The sequence below is a fragment of the Dama dama genome, chromosome 32, assembly GCF_033118175.1.
Source record: "Dama dama isolate Ldn47 chromosome 32, ASM3311817v1, whole genome shotgun sequence".
NCBI lineage: Eukaryota > Metazoa > Chordata > Mammalia > Artiodactyla > Cervidae > Dama > Dama dama.
In genome coordinates this window covers 47,802,482-47,823,752 of record NC_083712.1, presented here as the reverse complement: position 1 = coordinate 47,823,752, position 21,271 = coordinate 47,802,482, and the positions used below count along the sequence as shown (strand labels likewise).

At 45.9% G+C, this 21,271-nt stretch overlaps 1 protein-coding gene across 3 annotated transcripts in view; it reads left to right on the top strand.

Annotated features, from left to right (window-relative positions):
* Positions 1-21,271, top strand: part of LOC133050455 (ubiquitin-conjugating enzyme E2 E2) — a 352,912-nt gene that overhangs the window by 315,499 nt on the left and 16,142 nt on the right. The window contains exon 4 of one of the 3 annotated variants that reach the window (XM_061134624.1): positions 15,543-15,673. The exons of the other annotated variants lie outside the window; for them this stretch is intronic. Within the exon in view, the coding sequence (XP_060990607.1) occupies positions 15,543-15,673 (131 nt within the window). Of the gene's footprint in view, positions 1-15,542; positions 15,674-21,271 lie in introns of those variants that run through there. 3 annotated transcript variants of the gene reach the window in all.

The following is a 21,271-nucleotide window of genomic DNA, read 5'->3' as shown; positions in this document are numbered from 1 at the left end:
GTGAATGCGCTTTGTGCCAAAGACTGCTCTGGACCTGGCCTAACGAAGTTTAAGAGCAAGCCCAAAAGGATCAAACTTTGCCTAAATAAATACATACTAGAACAAAGTACAGCATTCTTTAGGGGAATGCAACAAATTCCACCACCCAACAATGTAAAGTGAACAGCGCTGTACATCCAATAAAGTAAGACTGGGCTTTTTAAAAGCAGGAAAATGGAACCCATAAATCAGTAGAAAAACTAATTCTTAGAAGCTAACCCAGAAATGACAGAGATGATGGAATTAAGTAGGCAAGAATGGTACCAACACCTATTTAAATGAATTCCGTGTGCCTAAGAAAGTGGAGGAAAACAAAATATTAAAAAGATGCAAATGGGGAAATTCCCTGGTGGTCCAGTGGCTAAGATGCCTTCCTTCCAATGCAGGGGGTGCAGGTTCCATCCCTGGTCAGGGAACTAGATCCCCATGCCATGCAACCAAAAAAAAAAAAGATGCAAATGAAACTTGTAGAGATAGAAAATACAGTATCTGACATTTAAAAAAGTACCTTGGATGGAGTAACAGCAGATTAGATACAGTAGAAGAAAAGATCAATGCAATTGAACATAGTAGTAGAAGCTATTCACAACAAAGCAAGAGAAGTTAAAAGCCCAAAAGAAAGAAAATGACTAGCGCCCCAGTGAGCTGTGGGACAACAGGAAGCTGTCTAACATACTTGTAATTGGAGTCCCAGGAAAAGGAGTCAGGAAAGAAGAAATATTTGAAGAAATAATGGAGGAATTTCCACTTCTACTAACAGGGATGGGATTTGCCCTCCTACCTAAAACAACCAAACATTTGACTACATAAAAATGTTTAAGTTCTATATGGCAAAGCCGCCATAGATGGTTAGCTGACACCAGTCTTGCAACATATTATGGGCAGAGAGGTACTAGTATAGGAAGAATTACAAGTCAACAAGTAAAACACCAATGACTCAGTAGGAAAAATGGAAAAATGACCTAAGCAAGCAATTCAAACTCTAATAAATACTGACCAAAATGAGATTTCACTTTAACCACTGGATTGACAAAAATAAAAGATTAGTAACATCTTATGTAGGGAGCACATAGGGAAAGACACGTTTATATATTGCCTGTAGTACTGCGGACTGGCACAGCGTTTTTCAAGGACAACTTGGAGGCGCCTGTCAAAGTGTAAAATGCTTATAAACTCTGAGCAGCAAGCTCACTTCAGTGAATCCGTCCTGTATAAATACTCACACGTGCTCACTGATATACATACAAGGAATGCTCCACAGCATTTGAGATTACAAGCAAAAATCTGAAAAAGTTCTTAATATGCATCATTATAGAATGGTTAAATAGATGCTTAATGCTGGCATTACAGAGGAAAATTCACAACATGATGTACTTTGATCTGTTTTTAAAAAACTGACCTTACACACACATAAACACCCCCAGACACATATGTTAGGCTATAAATACATAGGATAATGTGGAAATGTACATGCCAGACTGATAAAAAGAACATGCTCTTTGAGGTTAGAATTTGAAGGTATAAGGTAGGAGAGGATTTACTTTTACATTTGTTTTATTGTTTGAATTTTTTAAGTAAATAATTTAAAATTTTATATAGCTGAATCTTTTTTAATTTTTAAATAAGTATCAGTAAATTAAAATGAGAAAAGCTGAAATTAAATTTTAATTGATAGAGTCTTTTCAGTTAGTTTCTAAAACATTATTATAATTTTTAATTAATATTTTCAAATGTATTCGGCTGTTTTCTTCTTGATATGTAAATGCTTTAGAGTTGACTAGCATGTCTTTTGCTTAATTAGAACCCAAATATTACCTGTTAAACTGGTCAGAAATTTATGTTGGCTATAGTAGACGTGTGCAAATATTCAGACGCAGTAAGCTGTGATTACTTTGTAAACATTCTCTGTACCCTTCATAGTTTTAAGGCGTCAGTCTCTTTCCATTCACTCCAGTCACTGACGATTCATTCCTAAAATTATGAGGCTTCCCTCTTTGTCTTGAGGAACTAGCTGCTTTTTACAAATAATTGGTAATGTGTCTATTTACTGCTCACCTGTGCTGTGTTCAGTTTAGAGAGTGTTAGAAGCTCCTTAGGAAATAAGAATACTAACACAGTTCAGAATTAAAGGAGAATCATTTCCACTTTACTCAAGAGGTTTTGCTACTCTTGGCATCAGCAAGGGGCCTCCTCGGGCCGCCTCTTGAGAACGGGAAGCGCTGGGACGAAACCACCTCCCTTTGCTGGGCGTCAGGAGAAAATGTAACCTGCTGTCCCTCTTGTGGTCCTCCTCATAGATAATTAGAATGCTTTTGCAGTTTCCCTTCGTTACTTTCAAAATGCATGTTACATATTTACTTTAACCTGGCATCCCAGTGGCACACGTTGCCATCACAGAATCAACTACAAGAAAGGACGGAAAATTTTTTTCACACCAAGATGGAAATTCTTAAACAACTTTGAGGTTTTCTTCTTAACTGTTCTCTATTCTAACGTTCTTTAAACAGTTACAGAGGCGGTAGGTGCCATGCAGTTTAAGTCATCAAATCAGTGATGGCATTATGACCCTCATGCCTTCGTCTACCCCCTGAAAATCTGTGCACAGATTTTCTATGTGTGGCCCAAGAGATAAAATTTAGATCTGACTTCATGGCTTAATTATGCACCCACGTGACTAGAGTTGGCTTTTCACCAGCCACTGTTTGACTGACTTCACTCCCGGTGAAAATAAATGTTTTTATGGTGGGAAGAAGCTTAGACCAGGGTCTTGCTACGTCTTGCTGAGTGCCGAGGTGTGAAGGCCGCTCATGGTGAGTGTCTGAGCTGAAGCTGATCCTTAGGGATCTCCCAGGCTCATCCCTGGACTCAACGGGGAAAAGAAATGTCCTCCAGACTGTCCCAGGGGAAGCCAGGAAACATTGGCCGTCAAGAGTCAGCCTACGGAATGGGAAAGGATACCTGCAAATGGTATGACTGAGAAGGGATTAATATGCAACAAATATTGAATACAAACAGCTCATACAACTCAACAGCAAAATACAAACATCCCGGTTAAAACATGGGCAGAAGACCTGAATGAACATTTTTCCAAAGAGGACACACAGATGACCAAGAGGCACATGAAAATACGCTCAACATCACTAATCATCAGACAAGTGCAAATCAGAGCCCCAGTGAGATACACCTCACACCTGTCAGAATGGCCGTCACCGGGAAGTCTGCAAATAACACGTGTTGGCAGGGGTAGGGAAGGAAGGGAACCCTCATGCGCCGGTGGTGGAGTGAATTTGGTGTAGTTACTGGGGAAGACAACATGGAGGCTTCTCAGAAAACTGAAAACAGAACTACTGTGTAACCCAGCGATTCCGCTCCCGGGTTGTGGTGGTGGTCAGTCGCTCAGTCGTGTCCGACTCTTCGCAACCCCACGGACTGCAGCACGCCAGGCCCCCCTGTCCTTCACCATCTCCCAGAGCTTGCTCAGACTCAGTCCATTGAGTCGGTGATGCCATCCAGCCATCTCATCCTCTGTCGTCCCCTTCTCCTCCTGCCTTCAATCTTTCCCAGCATCAGGGTCTTTTCCAAAGAATTGGTTTCTTTTCCACTCCTGAGTATGTTCCCGGGGGAGTGGGGGGGGGGGATGCACTCATTTGGAAAGATACCTGCACCCCAGAGTTCACGGCAGCACTGTTTACAGTCGCCAAGATAAGGAAGCAGCCTGCGGGGTTGCCTCATTTAACCCTCTAAACCACTCTGGGGTGGGCACTCATGTTACCTGCTTTTTGCAGGTGAAGACCCGGGCTCCCAGGGACTGGGGGCTTGTCCGGGGCAGGCCAGAACTGGGGCTCCCGGGGGTTCCCGCCAGAGCCTGCGCCCCCCTGATGGACCCAACCCTGTGATCTGGAGGTTGGGAGCAGCACGTGTGGTCCCCAGCGACGGAAGCCGTGTGCCGGGGGACCCCGCCCCGCCAGGGTGTCCCGTGGGCAGGAGCCTCTCCCCACCTGCCCATCCCGGGCCGGGTACCCAGCCTGCCTTCAGGGGGCTCCGAGGCCCTCCTCGGCCTTTCTGCTGGGGGTCCGCCCCCCAGGCTGGGAACGAGCCTCACTCCGCTGATTCGGGGTAGGGCGGGGTGGCACATGGGGATGCGCCCTTTCTCAGTCTTTAACAGGCTGCGTCCTTGACAGCCAGACACCTTAGACCCGAGAGGTGAGCTTCCGCAGCTCAGCCCCTGCCCTTCCGTGTCTCCCAGGCAGAGGGCCCATGTCTCCTCACTGCCCCCCAATTCAGAGGACCCCCTCTATCTGCACAGAGATCATGGTGGGGGAGGAAGAAAACTCTGTGTGGGCAAGAGCCCAGAAGCTAGGTTGATACCAGTCACTGTCAAACAGGATGTTGTCGTCACCACGTCTGACATCCTTCACAGAAGCCAGCTGCAGCACTCTCACATACGTGCTACAAAAGGGGCCCGGCACACTCCAGCTCTCCAGGAGCGTGACTTTCATCGTTGGCTGAGGACTGGCCAGCTTGGAGTGAGGTGGAGGAAGCTCCCACACCAGCGAAGTATAAATGCGCCTGCATCTATTCTGTGCAGCGTCCATGTTTTTCTCAGAAGACCATCTGCCAGTACTGACCTCTGCTGAGTCCGAGGCTCCAGTATCTTTCCCAAGGTCCCTCCAAGCTGCAGGACCCCTTGCTGTCCGCACGCTAACAGCACTCTGCAAGCCTCTGTGTGAACAGGTGCCCAGGGCTCAGCCATCGTTTCAAGGTACTCTTCATCTACCCCAGTCTTTTAACAGTATTCCTTGACATGCACCCCTTCACACAGACTATTTGCACAGATTTCCTTTTTCTATCCTCTGTCTTAGTTTTTTGTTTTTGGCTGCATCTGGTCTTAGCTGAGGCACGCAGGCTCTTCACTGCAGTGTGCAGGCTTCTCTAGTTGCAGAGAAGGCGTCATTGCTCCACAGCAGCTTAGCTGCTCACACGGGCATATGGGATCTTAGTTCCCAACCAGGAAACACGCCCTGTCTGCTGAATTGTGAGATGGATTCTTAACCACTGGACCACCAGGGAAGTCCCTCACACAAATTTCCAAATGTAAAATAATGCTCCTATTCACTTTTAGTCATTTTAAATTGGCCTAGTAGTAAATAGCCATTGCAATTATTGTCAGTTACTCTAATTTTAGAGAATCCTGGATTCAGCATGTTTATTTTTAATGTCTAAAGTTGGAAGGCACTGGGCACTGCAGGGGTTTCTGGGGGGGCTGAGATCACAGCCACGGGATGTTCTTCCAGCCACTTGGACTGTAGTGGAGGGTGGGTCAGAAATCCAGGAAGTACAGAAACAGCATGCCACACTGTTGGACTGGGAGAGGGTGTGATTGAAGAGATGGGGCGCCTGGGGAGGACTGTCATACGGGTCTCGATCAAGGAAACGTGGGGATGAGGATGTGAGAAGGATGACTGACCAGGGGCCTTGCATGTCGGGAAAGGATGCTGGAGATGGGAAAGACGGCCTACTGTCACTGACCACCCCCCACCCAACACAGGAAGAGCAGCCTCTAAAGGTGTGCTGTGGACTGAGCTCTGTTCCCCCAAAACTCATGTGCAGAAGCCCTAACTCCTTACATGACAGTATTTGTAGACAGGGTTTATAAGGAGGTAATTAAGGCTAAATGAGGTCATAAGGGTGGGGCCCTGACCCAGTAGGATGAGTGTCCTTTAGAGACTTCAGAGAGCTGGTTCCTCCTCTCCCTGCCCTGTGAAGATCCAGGGAAGGTGGCTGTCCACACACCAGGAGGAGAACCCTCACTGGAAATGGGACTGGACCTTCAGCCTCCAGAGCTATGAGAACTAAATTTCTGTTGTGGAAGTCTCCCAGTCGTTAGCATTTTGTTATGTTAGTCCCAGCCGACTAGCACAGGATGTTCACAAAGCTCCTGCCAGAATGTTGGGTAAGAATACTCTGCATCATGTACCAGCTCCCAGGGGGCCTTGGAGCTTGACTGGAGGAGATTCCCTCAATTTTCTGAAGACACAGCAGTGTCCAGCAGCCTCGAAGGAAGCTCTGGTGTTTGTTTTCTTTCAAATGTTAGACCTTCCTCCTCCTGTTGTGACTCTTCACAGGATGCCCTGCTTTAGGAAAAGCTGATGGTGAACATCTGTTTAACCAAGTTCAGATGTCACAGCTATTGAGCACAAGGTCAAGACAGTCTAAACGAGGAAGGTCACCAAGGAGAGGTGAGGTTTGGAGGTGTCTGCATTTCCAAGGACTTGACTGTCAGGAGGCAGCACGGAGAACTTGCACTCACGTGGACGATTCCACTCTGCAACCCAGTGCCTGCATGGCAAGGAGCTTGGGTTCTCTTTGGCATGCAAAGAGTCTGGATCACTGTTTCTTCTTTATCATAACTTCTTTACAAATCTGCACTCTCGCAGTTCGAGAACATAAGGCTCTGTGGCATCTCCATCAGCTGACGTCATCGCCCCATCAGTTCTCACTGCGTGAACTCGAGCACCATCTGAAACGTTCTCCAGCTCCACTCCAGGCCTTGAATGTGCAGCTGAGGCCCTCAGGCATCCAGCAAAACGTGGAGCTCTCGCTTAACTAAAACTTTAGAAGGGTTCTTTCCTCCATTTGGTCACACTTTAGTGAAACAAAATGCCAGATGAGGAAGCAATGGTGTTCGTTCTGGTCCTTCCTCTCCTTTTAGGGAGGACCCTGGAAGGAAAAGTTAGGGAGTAAAAAAAAAAAGAAAAGTTAGGGAGTAAATGGGGCGTGATAATTGTAGACAGAAAGAAAAAGCAATGATACTATGAACGCATTTATAACAACGTTATAAACAGAAAGAAAGGATAACTGCACAGAAGTGTGACTTGTGGGCATGGAGTGAAGCAGTTTCCCATAACATATCAGTGTCTAGATTTTTGCAGTTTCTTGGAAGAATACTTCAATATGCTGGTAGCTGTAACCTGGAGCCTTTGTTTTGGCCAGCGATCTTTAATCTCCCATTTACATGTATAAACTGACATAGCTCTTAAAGTGAATCATGCATTCACCATTCAGAATTTGACAGTTGTTTCTGAAGGAATTGGTTCAGTTTTCTAAATGCCTCTGTTCTCTTCCTTTTTAAAAAAAATCCCAATTGCTGATGATAGTTCTTTGGATTCTTTTAGCTTTCTCAAAGCTGTACCATATAAAACAACGCTACCTCAAAAATAAACATGGAAAGAAAACAGATTAGAATTGTTGATATTGTGTCAGAGTTGAAAAACCAACTGATTCCAGATTTAAGATGAAACCAGTATTACATGCATGCATTGTTTACAAGAAATGAAAGATGTACCCTTAAAATATGTCATGCACACTTATCGTTTAGAATGTTATCCTTTATGCCATTCATGTGGCTTAAACCATGTATATCTCAAGAATCCAGCATTTCTTCCTCCGTACCAAAACTCCTACACAATTTTAAAACAAAGGCTAACATTCTATGATTCTGAAACAGCACAAACAGAATCAGTATGTTCTGTAAAATTTTTCCTTTCTTTGCCTATCAGTTATATAGTCCATACAGCTGATGAGATTCAACTTCTAATCATTCACTGTTTTCCAAAGATAAAGAATGTAGCAGGCCTCATCCGTAAGATTTGTCAAAGGTAACTTTTCAGTTCTCTAATAGCAAGTTACTCTCACTGTGTTTCTCTTATCCTCTTGTCTGCAAACAAGGCTTAAGCAGCCTTCCTTGGAGTTTGTAGGGATCTGACAAATTCTGTTAGAAAGTCAATCTAGCTTTCTGTTTCTCTTGACATCACCATAGTAGGTCAGCCTGTTTCTGAGAAGAACCTGTCAAAATGGCTGTCTTACTGCATTTCTCATTGTTATTCTACAGGGTGATATCCCTTGAAGGTCATATTATAGACGGTCTTATCAAAGGAGTGTCAACAATAGTGACCGGGCAAGAGTTGGTTTCACCTAATGAGATATGTCCTCCAAAGCCACTATCAGCTTGATGCCCTAACAAAACCTAGTTGCCTCAATACTTCACCGTGACTTCAGGCTCGTCTCAAAACAAACCATGTCTGATCTGTACATTCATCCTCCGCCCTCAAAAGTACATTGCTCTAACAGCTTTTGTTCTCTCAGTCTGGGATGAAAGGCCAGATAAATGCAAGTATGCAAACAGCATTTTGCTTTATTATTGCCACTTCTCTGCCTCACACTTTTACACCCCTAAGCAGACACACACAGACATACACACACACACACACATATCTATAAATACATGTTTTCAGTTTTGATGCCTGGATCTCAGTGAGTCCAGACTGTGAGATGTGGACCATCCTGAAATCAAATCGCCTCAAATAAGAGACAGTTCAGGGCACCAGCTCATCAGCAGCTTCTCCCTGAAGTGGACTCTGTTGTGTTTAACTTACAGGCCATCATCCTTCTTCTGACTTGGAAGATAGTGTTGTGGATGAGGGGATAGGTGCCCCACTTGCGGGACCTAACACTGTTTCCCTGCAGCCATTAGCTGGATATTGCCTGTCCGGGGATGGACATATTATTTTGCCTGTTTCAGCACTTCTGGCCGCTAAAGCCTGCTCATCTACATGTTACTATTGACTAGTTCAAGTGCTAAAACCAAATTTTTATAAACACCTCCATTCCCATGATAAGTGAAGTACCACTTCCTAAGAACTTTGAATGCCATCAGTCAGATAAACCATCTGGAATCAGAACAGACGCATTGTGTCATGACCTGGGCTGACCCTCTTACAACACCACAGGCTTTAGTTCTGACATTAAACATAACCAGCTAATGAAAGTATTTATGTCATCCCAACAGTTATTTATTTTTAGTTTGGTTTGTAACTTGATTATAGATTGATGGTGTACTTGTTAGTAGAACCCTGTACCTTCTAAGGAATCCATGTGCATTTGATTAAGCATTTAACATGACTCCCAGGGGCGGGCAGAGTCCCAAAGAGCCAGTGGATGTGGAAGGCATGAAGCATCTGTTTTCCTGGCCTGTGACCAGCCTTCACCATGACCTGCCAGCTGCACACTGGATTACCTGGAGGCCTCTCTGTCAGACATCGGGTACCAGAGACTTGAACTTAGTACAAATGAGAATTAAATTACTGGGCTAATCTTCATTTCCGATTTTAAACAAATTTGTAATAAGAGATAGTCGTGTGTGCCTAACACCAGCTGTCTGTCCTGCCATGAGGCGGTTATACGTCCTACCCCCCCCCCCTTTTTTTGGACAATGTTGAATTAAGGACACAAGCATCTGCTTGTCACTCCAATAAGAATTTTAAAGCCTGTTAAAATAGTTAGCACGAGTTGCCACCACAGTGGCTTAGCACCATGGACCTTAGAAATAACCTCTAATTCAGCTCAATGCCAGTGCTTATTAATTCTTTTGTTATCTTTCAGGGAATAGTTCTCCAGGATTATTTTGATTTATTACTGGTTTTTTAGGATTATCCTAGACTGAGTAATTTAAGTATGCAAAGCCCTGTAGGTACCTACTGGGCCTGATTTGCAAGTGAAAATAACAGTCATTGTTCACGCAGACGAGTGGCTGTGTTCTCACTCAGAGGCCGGGAGGCAGTTCAGTCTCAGCATCCCTCCCCCCCCACCCTCACACACACACCCTCACACACACAGACACACACACACCCTGACATACCACCCTCACACACACAACCCTACACACACACCCTCACACACACACACCCCTCATACACACACACATGCACACACACACACACACCCTCACACACACTCACACACCCTCACACACACACCCTGACATACCACCCTCACACACACAACCCTAACACATACACACACACCCTCACATACACACACCCCTCACACACATACACATGCACACACACACACACCCCCTCACACACACACCCTGACATACCACCCTCACACACACAACCCTAACACATACACACACACCCTCACACACACACACACCCCTCATACACATACACATGCACACACACACACACACCCTCACACACACTCACACACCCTCACACACACACCCTGACATACCACCCTCACACACACAACCCTAACACATACACACACACCCTCACATACACACACCCCTCACACACATACACATGCACACACACACACACCCCCTCACACACACACCCTGACATACCACCCTCACACACACAACCCTAACACATACACACACACCCTCACACACACACACCCCTCACACACATACACATGCACACACACACACACACCCTCACACACACACCCTGACATACCACCCTCACACACACAACCCTAACACATACACACACACCCTCACACACACACACACCCCTCACACACACACACATGCACACACACACACACCCTGACATACCACCCTCACACAACCCTAACACATACACACACACCCTCACATACACACACCCCTCACACACATACACATGCACACACACACACACACCCTCACACACACTCACACACCCTCACACACACACCCTGACATACCACCCTCACACACACAACCCTAACACATACACACACACCCTCACACACACACACACCCCTCATACACATACACATGCACACACACACACACACCCTCACACACACTCACACACCCTCACACACACACCCTGACATACCACCCTCACACACACAACCCTAACACATACACACACACCCTCACATACACACACCCCTCACACACATACACATGCACACACACACACACACCCCCTCACACACACACCCTGACATACCACCCTCACACACACAACCCTAACACATACACACACACCCTCACACACACACACCCCTCACACACATACACATGCACACACACACACACACCCTCACACACACACCCTGACATACCACCCTCACACACACAACCCTAACACATACACACACACCCTCACACACACACACACCCCTCACACACACACACATGCACACACACACACACCCTGACATACCACCCTCACACAACCCTAACACATACACACACACCCTCACATACACACACCCCTCACACACATACACATGCACACACACACACACACCCTCACACACACTCACACACCCTCACACACACACCCTGACATACCACCCTCACACACACAACCCTAACACATACACACACACCCTCACATACACACACCCCTCACACACATACACATGCACACACACACCCTCACACACCCTCACACACCCTCACACACACACCCTGACATACCACCCTCACACACACAACCCTAACACATACACACACACCCTCACATACACACACCCCTCACACACATACACATGCACACACACACACCCCCTCACACACACTCACACACCCTCACACACACACCCTGACATACCACCCTCACACACACAACCCTAACACATACACACACACCCTCACACACACACACCCCTCACACACATACACATGCACACACACACACACACACACACCCTCACACACACTCACACACACCCTCACACACACACTCACACACCCTCACACACACCCTCACACACACGCACACACCCTCACACACACACCCTGACATACCACCCTCACACACACAACCCTAACACATACACACACACCCTCACACACACACACACCCCTCACACACATGCACACACACACACACCCTGACATACCACCCTCACACAACCCTAACACATACACACACACCCTCACATACACACACCCCTCACACACACACACATGCACACACACACACACACCCCCTCACACACCCTCACACACACACTCACCCCTCGTATCTCTTAATAAAGAACTGGATATCTCTCCTGCTGTGCTGAGCACTTCATATTATTTACCTCTGATGATTTCCTCTTTGAAGCACTTTATGTTTTATCTGGAAAAATAAACATTTTTGAAGAATTCAGAAATTTTAAACTGATAATTTAGGAGTATATCCAAGACTCGTCACTAGATATATTCTATAAGGGAAATGTTGGTAAGTAGATGAAATTAAAAGGGACATCCATTCTACTCATTTTATTTGCCACAAATATCCATTGGGGTATATTTTCCACAGGGCTGTGTGTTTTGTTTGGTTTTCTAAACCTGAGTGAGACAGTGTGGTACATGTCAGTGCCCAGAATCTGCTTATTGGCCTCTAGCAAAATGGGAAAAACTTAACAGGTCTAGAGAGCTGACTGAATCTTAAAAATGTATATTTTAAAAAATAATCATTCTTAAAAACAATCGCGGTGTGTGTGTATGAGTGTACTAAGTCACTTCAGTCGTGTCCGACTCTTTGCGATCCCCTGGACTGTAGCCCGCCAGGCTCCTCTGTCCATGGGATTCTCCAGGCAAGAACACTGGAGTGGGCTGCCATGACCCCCTCCAGGGGGTCTTCCCCACCCAGGGACTGAACCCACATCTCTTATGTCTCCTGCATTGGCAGGCGTGTTCTTCACCACCTGGGAAGTATCTGAAGAGTAGTTATTTAACCTAATTTGCAAGTGAAATTGTAATTGTTCACGCACATGTGAGTGCCTCCTCATTTAGGGGCAGTGGGTTAGTCACTGCTTACCCCCCTCAAAGGAAAACAGCTCTAGATGTGTAATCTCTATGCAAATCTCGTCAGCATATTTACACTGGAAACAAATGTAGCCAATTATAGAAAAATAGGTGGAACTGTTTGAAGCATTCATTACCTCTTTCAGGGCAATGGGATAAATTAAACTTCATAAAACTGCTGTAAAAATAACTGTTTTAGAATTTAAGTACAGTTGTGTAATTTACTGCTGGTTACCAGATTCCATTTTAACAGCAAAATTTAGCTTCCAAAAAAGACTCCCACGGAGGCGCTTCGTCTGAGAACCTGGAGCCACGCCCCCCACAGGCGTTTAAAGATCCGGGCCTCGAGTGGCCCGTTTCCCGCTGCGTCCAGAGGCGCCTCTCGACTTGCCTAGCGGTCCTGCAGTTAAGATGCCACGCTTCCCCTGGAGAGGGCTCGGGTTTGATCCCTGGTCCTGGACATTCTGCATGCCATGAGGTGCAATGAAAAAGGAAAAAAGAGTGGCCTTTCCAGTTCCACAAAGCGCCCCCACAGTTTAAGCCGCCTTGAATAAATACAGTGGTGGGTTCAGGCCCCTGAGAGTGCGGTTCCTGCCAGCCGCCAGCTCCCAGTGGAGAGCAGTGTCTCCCGCCCATCAAAGGGTCTGCAGGGTCAGAGCAGGAAGCCGGCTTTCTCCAACCCATTCCCTCCGTTTTAATGATGAATCTGGGAGGAAGAATTCAAGTATTGTCATAGGAACGATCGCCTGGAGTAGGAAATGGGAACCCACTGGGGTGGGTTCTTGCCTGGAGAATCCCATGGACAGAGGAGCCTGCAGACCACAGCCCACGGGGCTGCAGAGAGTTGGACATGACTGAGCAACTGAGCACGCACACCACACGCGTGCACGCGGCGTTAGTGTCATTTGCAAAGTTAAGCTGCAGTGTGGGTCAAGTTTTCATGACTCGTGGAGGCAGCTCCATGAGGAGTCATCATCAGAATCAGGCTTATGAGATGTGAGAACAGAGACATGGCCGGACTCACAGCCCGCGCTGCGTCCCTTCCGGCGGCAGAGTGTGCAGGCTGGCTTTCAGCCCTGTGATGTGAAGAACCCCAAATTCCTCTGAGTCCAAGACAACTGCTCCTTTGAGTCCAAACCTACTCCTTTGTTCCAGTTATTTTGTGTCAGTTTCATTTCTTTGGGCTAAATGGGGTCTCCAGAGTTCTCTTTGCAAAAGTACAAACCTCTGGAAAAGATGGCCCATTCATTGCCAGTCACATTGAGATCCGATATATGATCATTTCCTCTGGGAGAAGATCTGTGAGTGTCAGGAAGGGAAAGTGAATACGGCACGGAGTTAGCCAAATGGGGAGGAGGCAGCCAGATCAAGGGGCATTTTCCCTGCTTTGCAGTTGCCCTGCAGTTAGCGCGAGGCCCAGTTCTGTGGGTTTGTTTTTGGTTTTGGTTTTTTTTTTTACTTTTTTTTTAAAGTATAGTTGATTTATAGTGTTGTGTTGATTTCTGCTCTACAGCAAAGTAATTAAGTTACACATGTATATGTGTATTTTATATATATATAGGGAGAGGTGGGAACACCAGACCACCTTACCTGTCTCCTGAGAAACCTGTATGCAGGTTAAGAAGCAATAACGAGATCCTTACATGGAACAACGGACTGGCTCGAACTCAAGCAAGGAGTCCGACAAGGCTGTATATTGCCACCCTGTTTGTTAACTTATATGCAGAGCACATTATGTGAAATGCTAGGTTGGATGAAGCACAGGTGATTGCCAGGAGAAATATCAGCAACCTCAGATATGCAGACGATACCACTCTGGTGGCAGAAAGGAAAGAGGAACTAAAGAGCCTCCTGACGAGGATGAAAGAGGAGAGTGAAAAAGCTGGCGTAAAGCTCAGCATTCAAAATCTAAGATCTTGGCATCTGGTCCCATCACCCTGATGCTGGGAAAGACTGAAGGCAGAGGGCGAAGGGGGTGACAGAGGATCTCTGAGATGATTAGGTAGCATCATGGACCCAATGAACATGAGTTTGCGCAAGCTCCAGGAGATAGTGAAGGATGGGAGAGCCTGGCGTGCTACAGTCCATGGGGTCACAGAGAGTCGGCCACAACTTAGTGACTGAACACACACACACAAGTTTTATGTTCCTTTCCATCGTGGTGTATCACAGGATATTGAGTGTAGCTCCTGTGTTGTGTGGTAGGACCGTATCTATCCTTCTGTGTATAAAGGCTCACATCTGCTGACCCCGGCCCCCCACTCCCTCCTCCTCCAACCCCCTGCCCCAGGTGACCACCAGGCTGTTCTTCACGTGCTTGAGTCTTTTTCTGTTTTGTAGTCAGGTTCATTTGTGTCCTGTTTTATATTTACATGTAAGTAATATCATATGGTGTTTATCTTCTCTTTCTGCCTTACTTCACTTGGTATGATCATCTCTAAGTCTACCCATGTTGCTGCAAACGGCATCATTTCACTCTTTTTTATGGCTGGGTAGTACTCCATTGTATATATGGACCACGTCTTTATCCACTCCTGTCGATGGACACTTAAGTGTTTCCTTGTCTTGGCTGTTACGAGTAGTGCTGCTATGAACAGGGGTGCGTCTTTGGGATTAGATTTGTCTGGATATATGCCCAGAAGTGGGACTTCTGGATCCTACAGTAGTTCTTAGAGAAGGAAATGGCACCCCACTCCAGCATTCTTGCCTAGATAATCCCATGGAGAGAGGAGCCTGATGGGCTACAGTCCATGGGGCCGCCAAGAGTCAGACACGACTGAGCGACTGACAGTTTCACGCTTTGATTTTCAGGGTAGCTCTGTTTTCAGCTTCTTGAGGAAACTCCACTGTTCTCCACAGTGGGTGTACCAGCTTACGGAGCCGCCAGCAGTGTAAGAGGGTTCCTTTTTCTCCACAGCTGAGAGAGGCCCAGTTCTGCGTTGCCGCACTCTCCCAAAGAGTGAGCGAGCTGCAGAATCTGCTGCGTGGCTTTGTCCCAAAGTAGGTCTGGCGTTTTCTCACCGTGAGGGCAGCTGGCCACCATCCTGAGCGGTGCTGAGGTAAGAAAGCTCAGTGTGTTACAGTGGCCACTGCAGCAAGGCTTGCTCGGGGTCCCCCAAGGCCTGCTTAGGGGAGCAGCAACAAGCAGAAGGCTGGGCTTTCTGCTCTGGGGGGCGAGAGGGGCCATCTGGCTCCAGAGAAGTTGGCTTAACTCTGTGAGGGTTTAAAATCCAGATTAGAAAAATCCCACAGTGAGCATACGGAGCCCTGCTTCCATAGGGAGAAGATGATCCTCCTGCAGCATTGCTTTGGAGGGCTTGATGTGTCTGCAGTTAGTTTGCTTCCCTCCTCTCTGTGTTTTAAGAGCCCCCTTCACGAGACCTGCTATCTTCACCCTCAGAGACTGGTGTCCCTAAGGAAGACGAGAGTGACGATGTAGACTCACCCCGTGGTTGTCAGCGGTCACTGCTCATGAGGCTCCTCCAGCAGAGACTCCTGCCAACCAAAGGGGAGGGCCGAACATCAGAGCAGCCCCTGTTGAAGACAAAACATGATTAAGACATAGAAAAATAATTTAATGGGCAAAAAACATCTGGGACATCAAGCAGGTTATTGGCCAGAAAGCATCTTTATTCGTAGTTGGCCTTGCCCCTGGGGAATCTCATGGCAGGGGAGAAGGGACAGTGGAAAACAGAGGGTTTGAAAAGAGGGGCCTTTTAGGACCAGGTTATGTCTCTGCAGACTAAAGCTTACTTCATTTGGAAGAGGAAAGACTGAAAACGGGAATGTTCGAGGGCATTTTGATGGTCCACGTAGGAGACGACAGAGGCCGTGAAGAGGTGGAAGAGAGCCAGGGCCAGCAGATACTTGGGAATCAGAATCCCCAGGACTTGGTTTCCTCACCACTGTGCCAGCGTCACTGCTGACTGCGTGCACTTGCCTGTGCCTGGTCTCCCACAAATGCCCAGCGCAGGCTTGGTGTGCAAGAAGGACGCCACTCCAAGATCAGTGAATATTCCTTAGTCAGCTCACGCTCCCCAGGGGATCAATCCACCTGTCATCCATCCCCCATTTTGTGCTAGTAGAAAAATGGAAAATGAGATTCACAATTTACTACCTATAACGTTAGAATTTGTTTGACATGGTTCTTTACCTATATAAGAAGGATATAGTAAGAGTTTGGATCCTGGAAGTCAGTGTGCCCCCTTGGCTGAAGCAGAAGTAGGCATGGACTGTAGCCCACCAGGCTCCTCTGTCCATGGGATTCTCCAGGCAAGAATACTGGAGTGGGTTTCCATACCCTCCTCCAGGGGATCTTCCCAACCCAGGGATCGAGCCCAGGTCTCCTGCATTGCAGGTAGATTCTTTACGGTCTGAGCCACCAGGGAATCCCAATTCAGAATACATTACAAAGCTACTGTAATCAAAACAGAATGGTACTGTCACAAAAACAGACACACAGATCAATGGAATGGAATAGAGAGCCCGAAAATAAGCTCACACACTTACGGTCAATTAATCTACAACAAAGGATGCAAGAATATACAATGGAGAAAACTAGACAGTCACATGTAAAAGAATTAAATTAGAACATTCTTTCAACACTATATACAAAATAAGCTCAAAATTGGTTAAAGACCTAAATGTAAAACAGGACACCATAGAACTCCTAAAAGAAAAGACAGAACAGTCTTTGAGATAAATTATAGTAATATAGTAATATTTTTAGGGGAGTCTGTCTTCTAAAGCAAAGGAAATAAATGCACAAATAAATAAATCAGACCTAATTAAATGTAAGAACTTTTGCACAGTGAAGGCAACCATCAACAAAGTGGAAAGATAGTCTATTGAATGGGAGAAAATATTTGCAAATGATATGACCTTTAAGGGGTTAATATCCAAAATAAACAGCTCATACAACTCGGTATAAAAAAAATAACAATTAAAAATGAGCAGGAGAACTAATAAATGATAAATGTAGTGGGGATGAGGAAGATAGAAGGACCTCACTTAACAGCCATCAGGACGGTGGCTGTTTGAGGCAGGAATTATTAATGAACGCCAGAGCAGGTGGGTGGAGGCTTGTTGAAGTACAGGATATTGGTTAGTTTGGAATAGCTTGCTATAAAATATTTATCAGTCACAAAGATAAATGTGATGACTCTATAGAGTGGAGAAACCTGGCGGAAAGCAATTTGACCAGGTGACCAAGGGTTGGCTAGAGTGACATTAGGTGCCTCCCTGTGGAATGCGGACAAGAGAAGCCACGTCCATGCTATTTCTGCAAAAAATACATGCTCTGGGTCTGGTCACAAGGAGACATTGGATGAACCCAGATTGAGAGACATGCTGTGGAATGAAAGTCTCGCCATCCTGTCGAATTCAATGACTGAGCATGTGGTGCTGACCCGGGGTGTGGACCTAGGAGTGAGACAGGGTCACTGCTCAGAAGGCAGCAGCTGCATGCGGCCTGCATGCAGCGGTGCTGGCCACACTGGGTTCTCTTGGAAAGGGTTTGTGTCTGTCTGGGGGATATACGTACTGAGCTCAAGAGAAGAAAACCCGAACAAGAATTCTTTTTAAAAATGGGCAGAAGACCTAAATAGACATTTTTCCAAAGAACACACATGTAGATGGTCAACAGGCACATGAAAAGATGCTCAACATCAGTAATCATCAGAGAAATGCAAATCAAAACCAAAATGAGATATTATTTCATCATCAAAAAATGGCTATCAAAAAAACCCACAAATAATTAATATTTGGAACGATGTGGAGCAAAGGGAACCTTCGTGCTCTGATGGTGGGAATGTAAATGGGTGCAGCACTGTGGAGAGCAGTGTGGAGGCTCCTCAAAAAAATTAAAACAGAGCTATCATGTGGCCCAGAAATTCCACTCGTAGGAAACCATCCAAAGAAAGTGAAGACACTAATTCCAAAAGATAAGTGCACCCAATGTTCACAGCAGCATCGTGTAGTTGTCGAGATATGGAATCCATCCTTCAGCAGACGAATGGATAACGCGAGATGCATGGAACACACAAAAAAGATGAAACTCCTGGCATTTGCAAGAATGTGGATGAACCTGGAGGGTATTATATGTAGTGAAATAAGACATAGAAAGACAGATAGTGTATGATATATGTGGGATCTTAAAAAAAAAAAAAAAAGATACAACAAATTAATGAAAGTAACAAAAAAAGAAAGACACTCACAGGTACAGAGAACCCATGGGGAGAAGGAAGAAGGGAAGGGCAAGTTGGGAGATTAAAAGATACAAGCAACTGCATATAAAATCAGCTGTGTTATACAGCACAGGGAATATAGTCAATACTTTATAATAATTATACATGGAGGATAACCTTTAAAAACTGTGAATCATTATGTTGTACACTGACAACACACGTAATATTGTACATCAGTTCAGTTCAGTCGCTCAGTCATGTCCGACTCTTCGTGGCCCCATGAATCGCAGCACGCCAGGCCTCCCTGTCCATCACCAACTCCCGGAGTCTACCCAGACTCATGTCCATTGAGTCTGTGATGCCATCCAGCCATTTCATCCTCTGTCATCCCCTTCTTCTCCTGCCCCCAATCCCTCCCAGCATCAGGGTCTTTTCCAAGGAGTCAGCTCTTCGCATCAGGTGGCCAAAGTATTGGGGTTTCAGCTTCAGCATCAGTCCTTCCAATGAACACCCAGGACTGATCTCCTTTAGAATGGACTGGTTGGATCTCCTTGCAGTCCAAGGGACTCTCAAGAGTCTTCTCCAACACCACAGTTCAAAAGCATCAATTCTTCAGCGCTCAGCTTTCTTTATAGTCCAACTCTCACATCCATACATGACCACTGGAAAAACCTTTGTTGGCAAAGTAATGTCTCTGCTTTTTAATATGCTATCTAGGTTGGTCATAACTTTCCTTCCAAGGAGCAAGTGTCTTTTAATTTCATGGCTACAATCACCATCTGTAGTGGTTTTGGAGCCCCCCAAAAATAAAATCTGACACTGTTTCCACTGTCTCCCCATCTATTTGCCATGAAGTGTTGGGACCAGATGCCATGATCTTAGTAGTCTGAATGTTGAGCTTTAAGCCAACTTTTTCACTCTCCTCTTTCACTTTCATCAAGAGGCTTTTTAGTTCCTCTTCACTTTCTGCCATAAGGGTGGTGTCATCTGCATATCTGAGGTTATTGATATTTCTCCCGGCAATCTTGATTCCAGCTTGTGCTTCTTCCAGCCCAGTGTCTCTCATGATGTACTCTGCATATAAGTTAAATAAGCAGGATGACAATATACAGCCTTGACATACTCCTTTTCCTGTTTCAGCCATGCCTTAATTTTAAAAAATAAGAATTGAAACCTTCATAAAGAGATAACAGGGAATCTTGAAGTCAAGCAAGAGGTCATTTATAGGAAGTCGATCATACTGTGTACTTTAGACCGAAAGCAGAGATAGCTAAATATTAAATCACAAAAGATTTACACCGGGGCTTCCCAGATGCTTACTAATTCACATGAGTGACTTGGAGAGCTGCTGATCCCATAAGGATAAAGTCATTCAGGCTCAAGTGTGGGAAGGAGGAAGGATGTCTTGCCAGAAATCAGATCCCTCCATCCTGACCAGTGGAATTGCTCATTAACTCATTCATTAAACAGACACGTATTGAACGGTCATCATCAGGACCCCCAGATGGTCTGCTGTCTCTGTGACTAAGACTGCAAGAGGCCCTGCCCACCCCGAAGGAAAGCGGGGAGGAGATGGAGCAAGACCTCAGCCCACGCCTCCAGGGAGAGGCACTGCCCAGGGCGGAAGCGTCCACGTGACTCACCAGGCTGTCTTGGCTACACAGGGCCAGCCCTCAGCGACAGGCAGAGGCATCCAGTCGACTGAAACCACTGACATTCTGGTCCAGTTTTGGCGCTGAGCGGGGTTGTTTCTGCCTGTGGACTCCAGCCCAGATTCCCCGACGCAGTGGAAGCTGGGCGCATGCGATGTGTCCAGAGCCATATTCACACCCTCTCTCCAACCATCTCCTGTCCCTCTGTATGCGCGGAACAGCAGTGCGGACAGAAAAGACGGTTTGAGAGGGAAATTGATGCATTAGAGTACAGTTTTTAGTGGGCGGACTACATTTGAGGACTGTGAGATGAAAAAGTACTTTTTTCTGTTGAAGAAAAGGTGTGTGTTACAAATACATCTCCTTAAGAGTATTGTTGTCATTTTTACTTCCATCAGGGTTAGAAGTAGAGGGAAGACAGGATTGGGATAACCTTTGGTCCCTTGTAGACACAAACCATGATAAAAACACTTCAGTTGGAGAGGATTTATTTTCCATAGTTGGCAGGAACAAATATTTGTAGAGAACATGGTGTGTGTATATATATATATTTTTTAACTGGACACCAGTGGGTGTAAGCTAGTCTGTCCTTAAAATCTAGCGTCCTCAGACCCTGACAGGTGTTGGTGAGGAGGAGAACTGGACCCCTCACAGATTGCCTGTGGCCACGTGAATCCTCTTCAGACAACATTTTGGCAGTTTGGCTAGTGGTTAAGCGTAGAGTTACCATATGGCCAGGTAATTCCACCGCTGGGTATTTATCCGAGAGAAATGAAACCAGGTCCATGCAAAACCTGTACACAAACGTT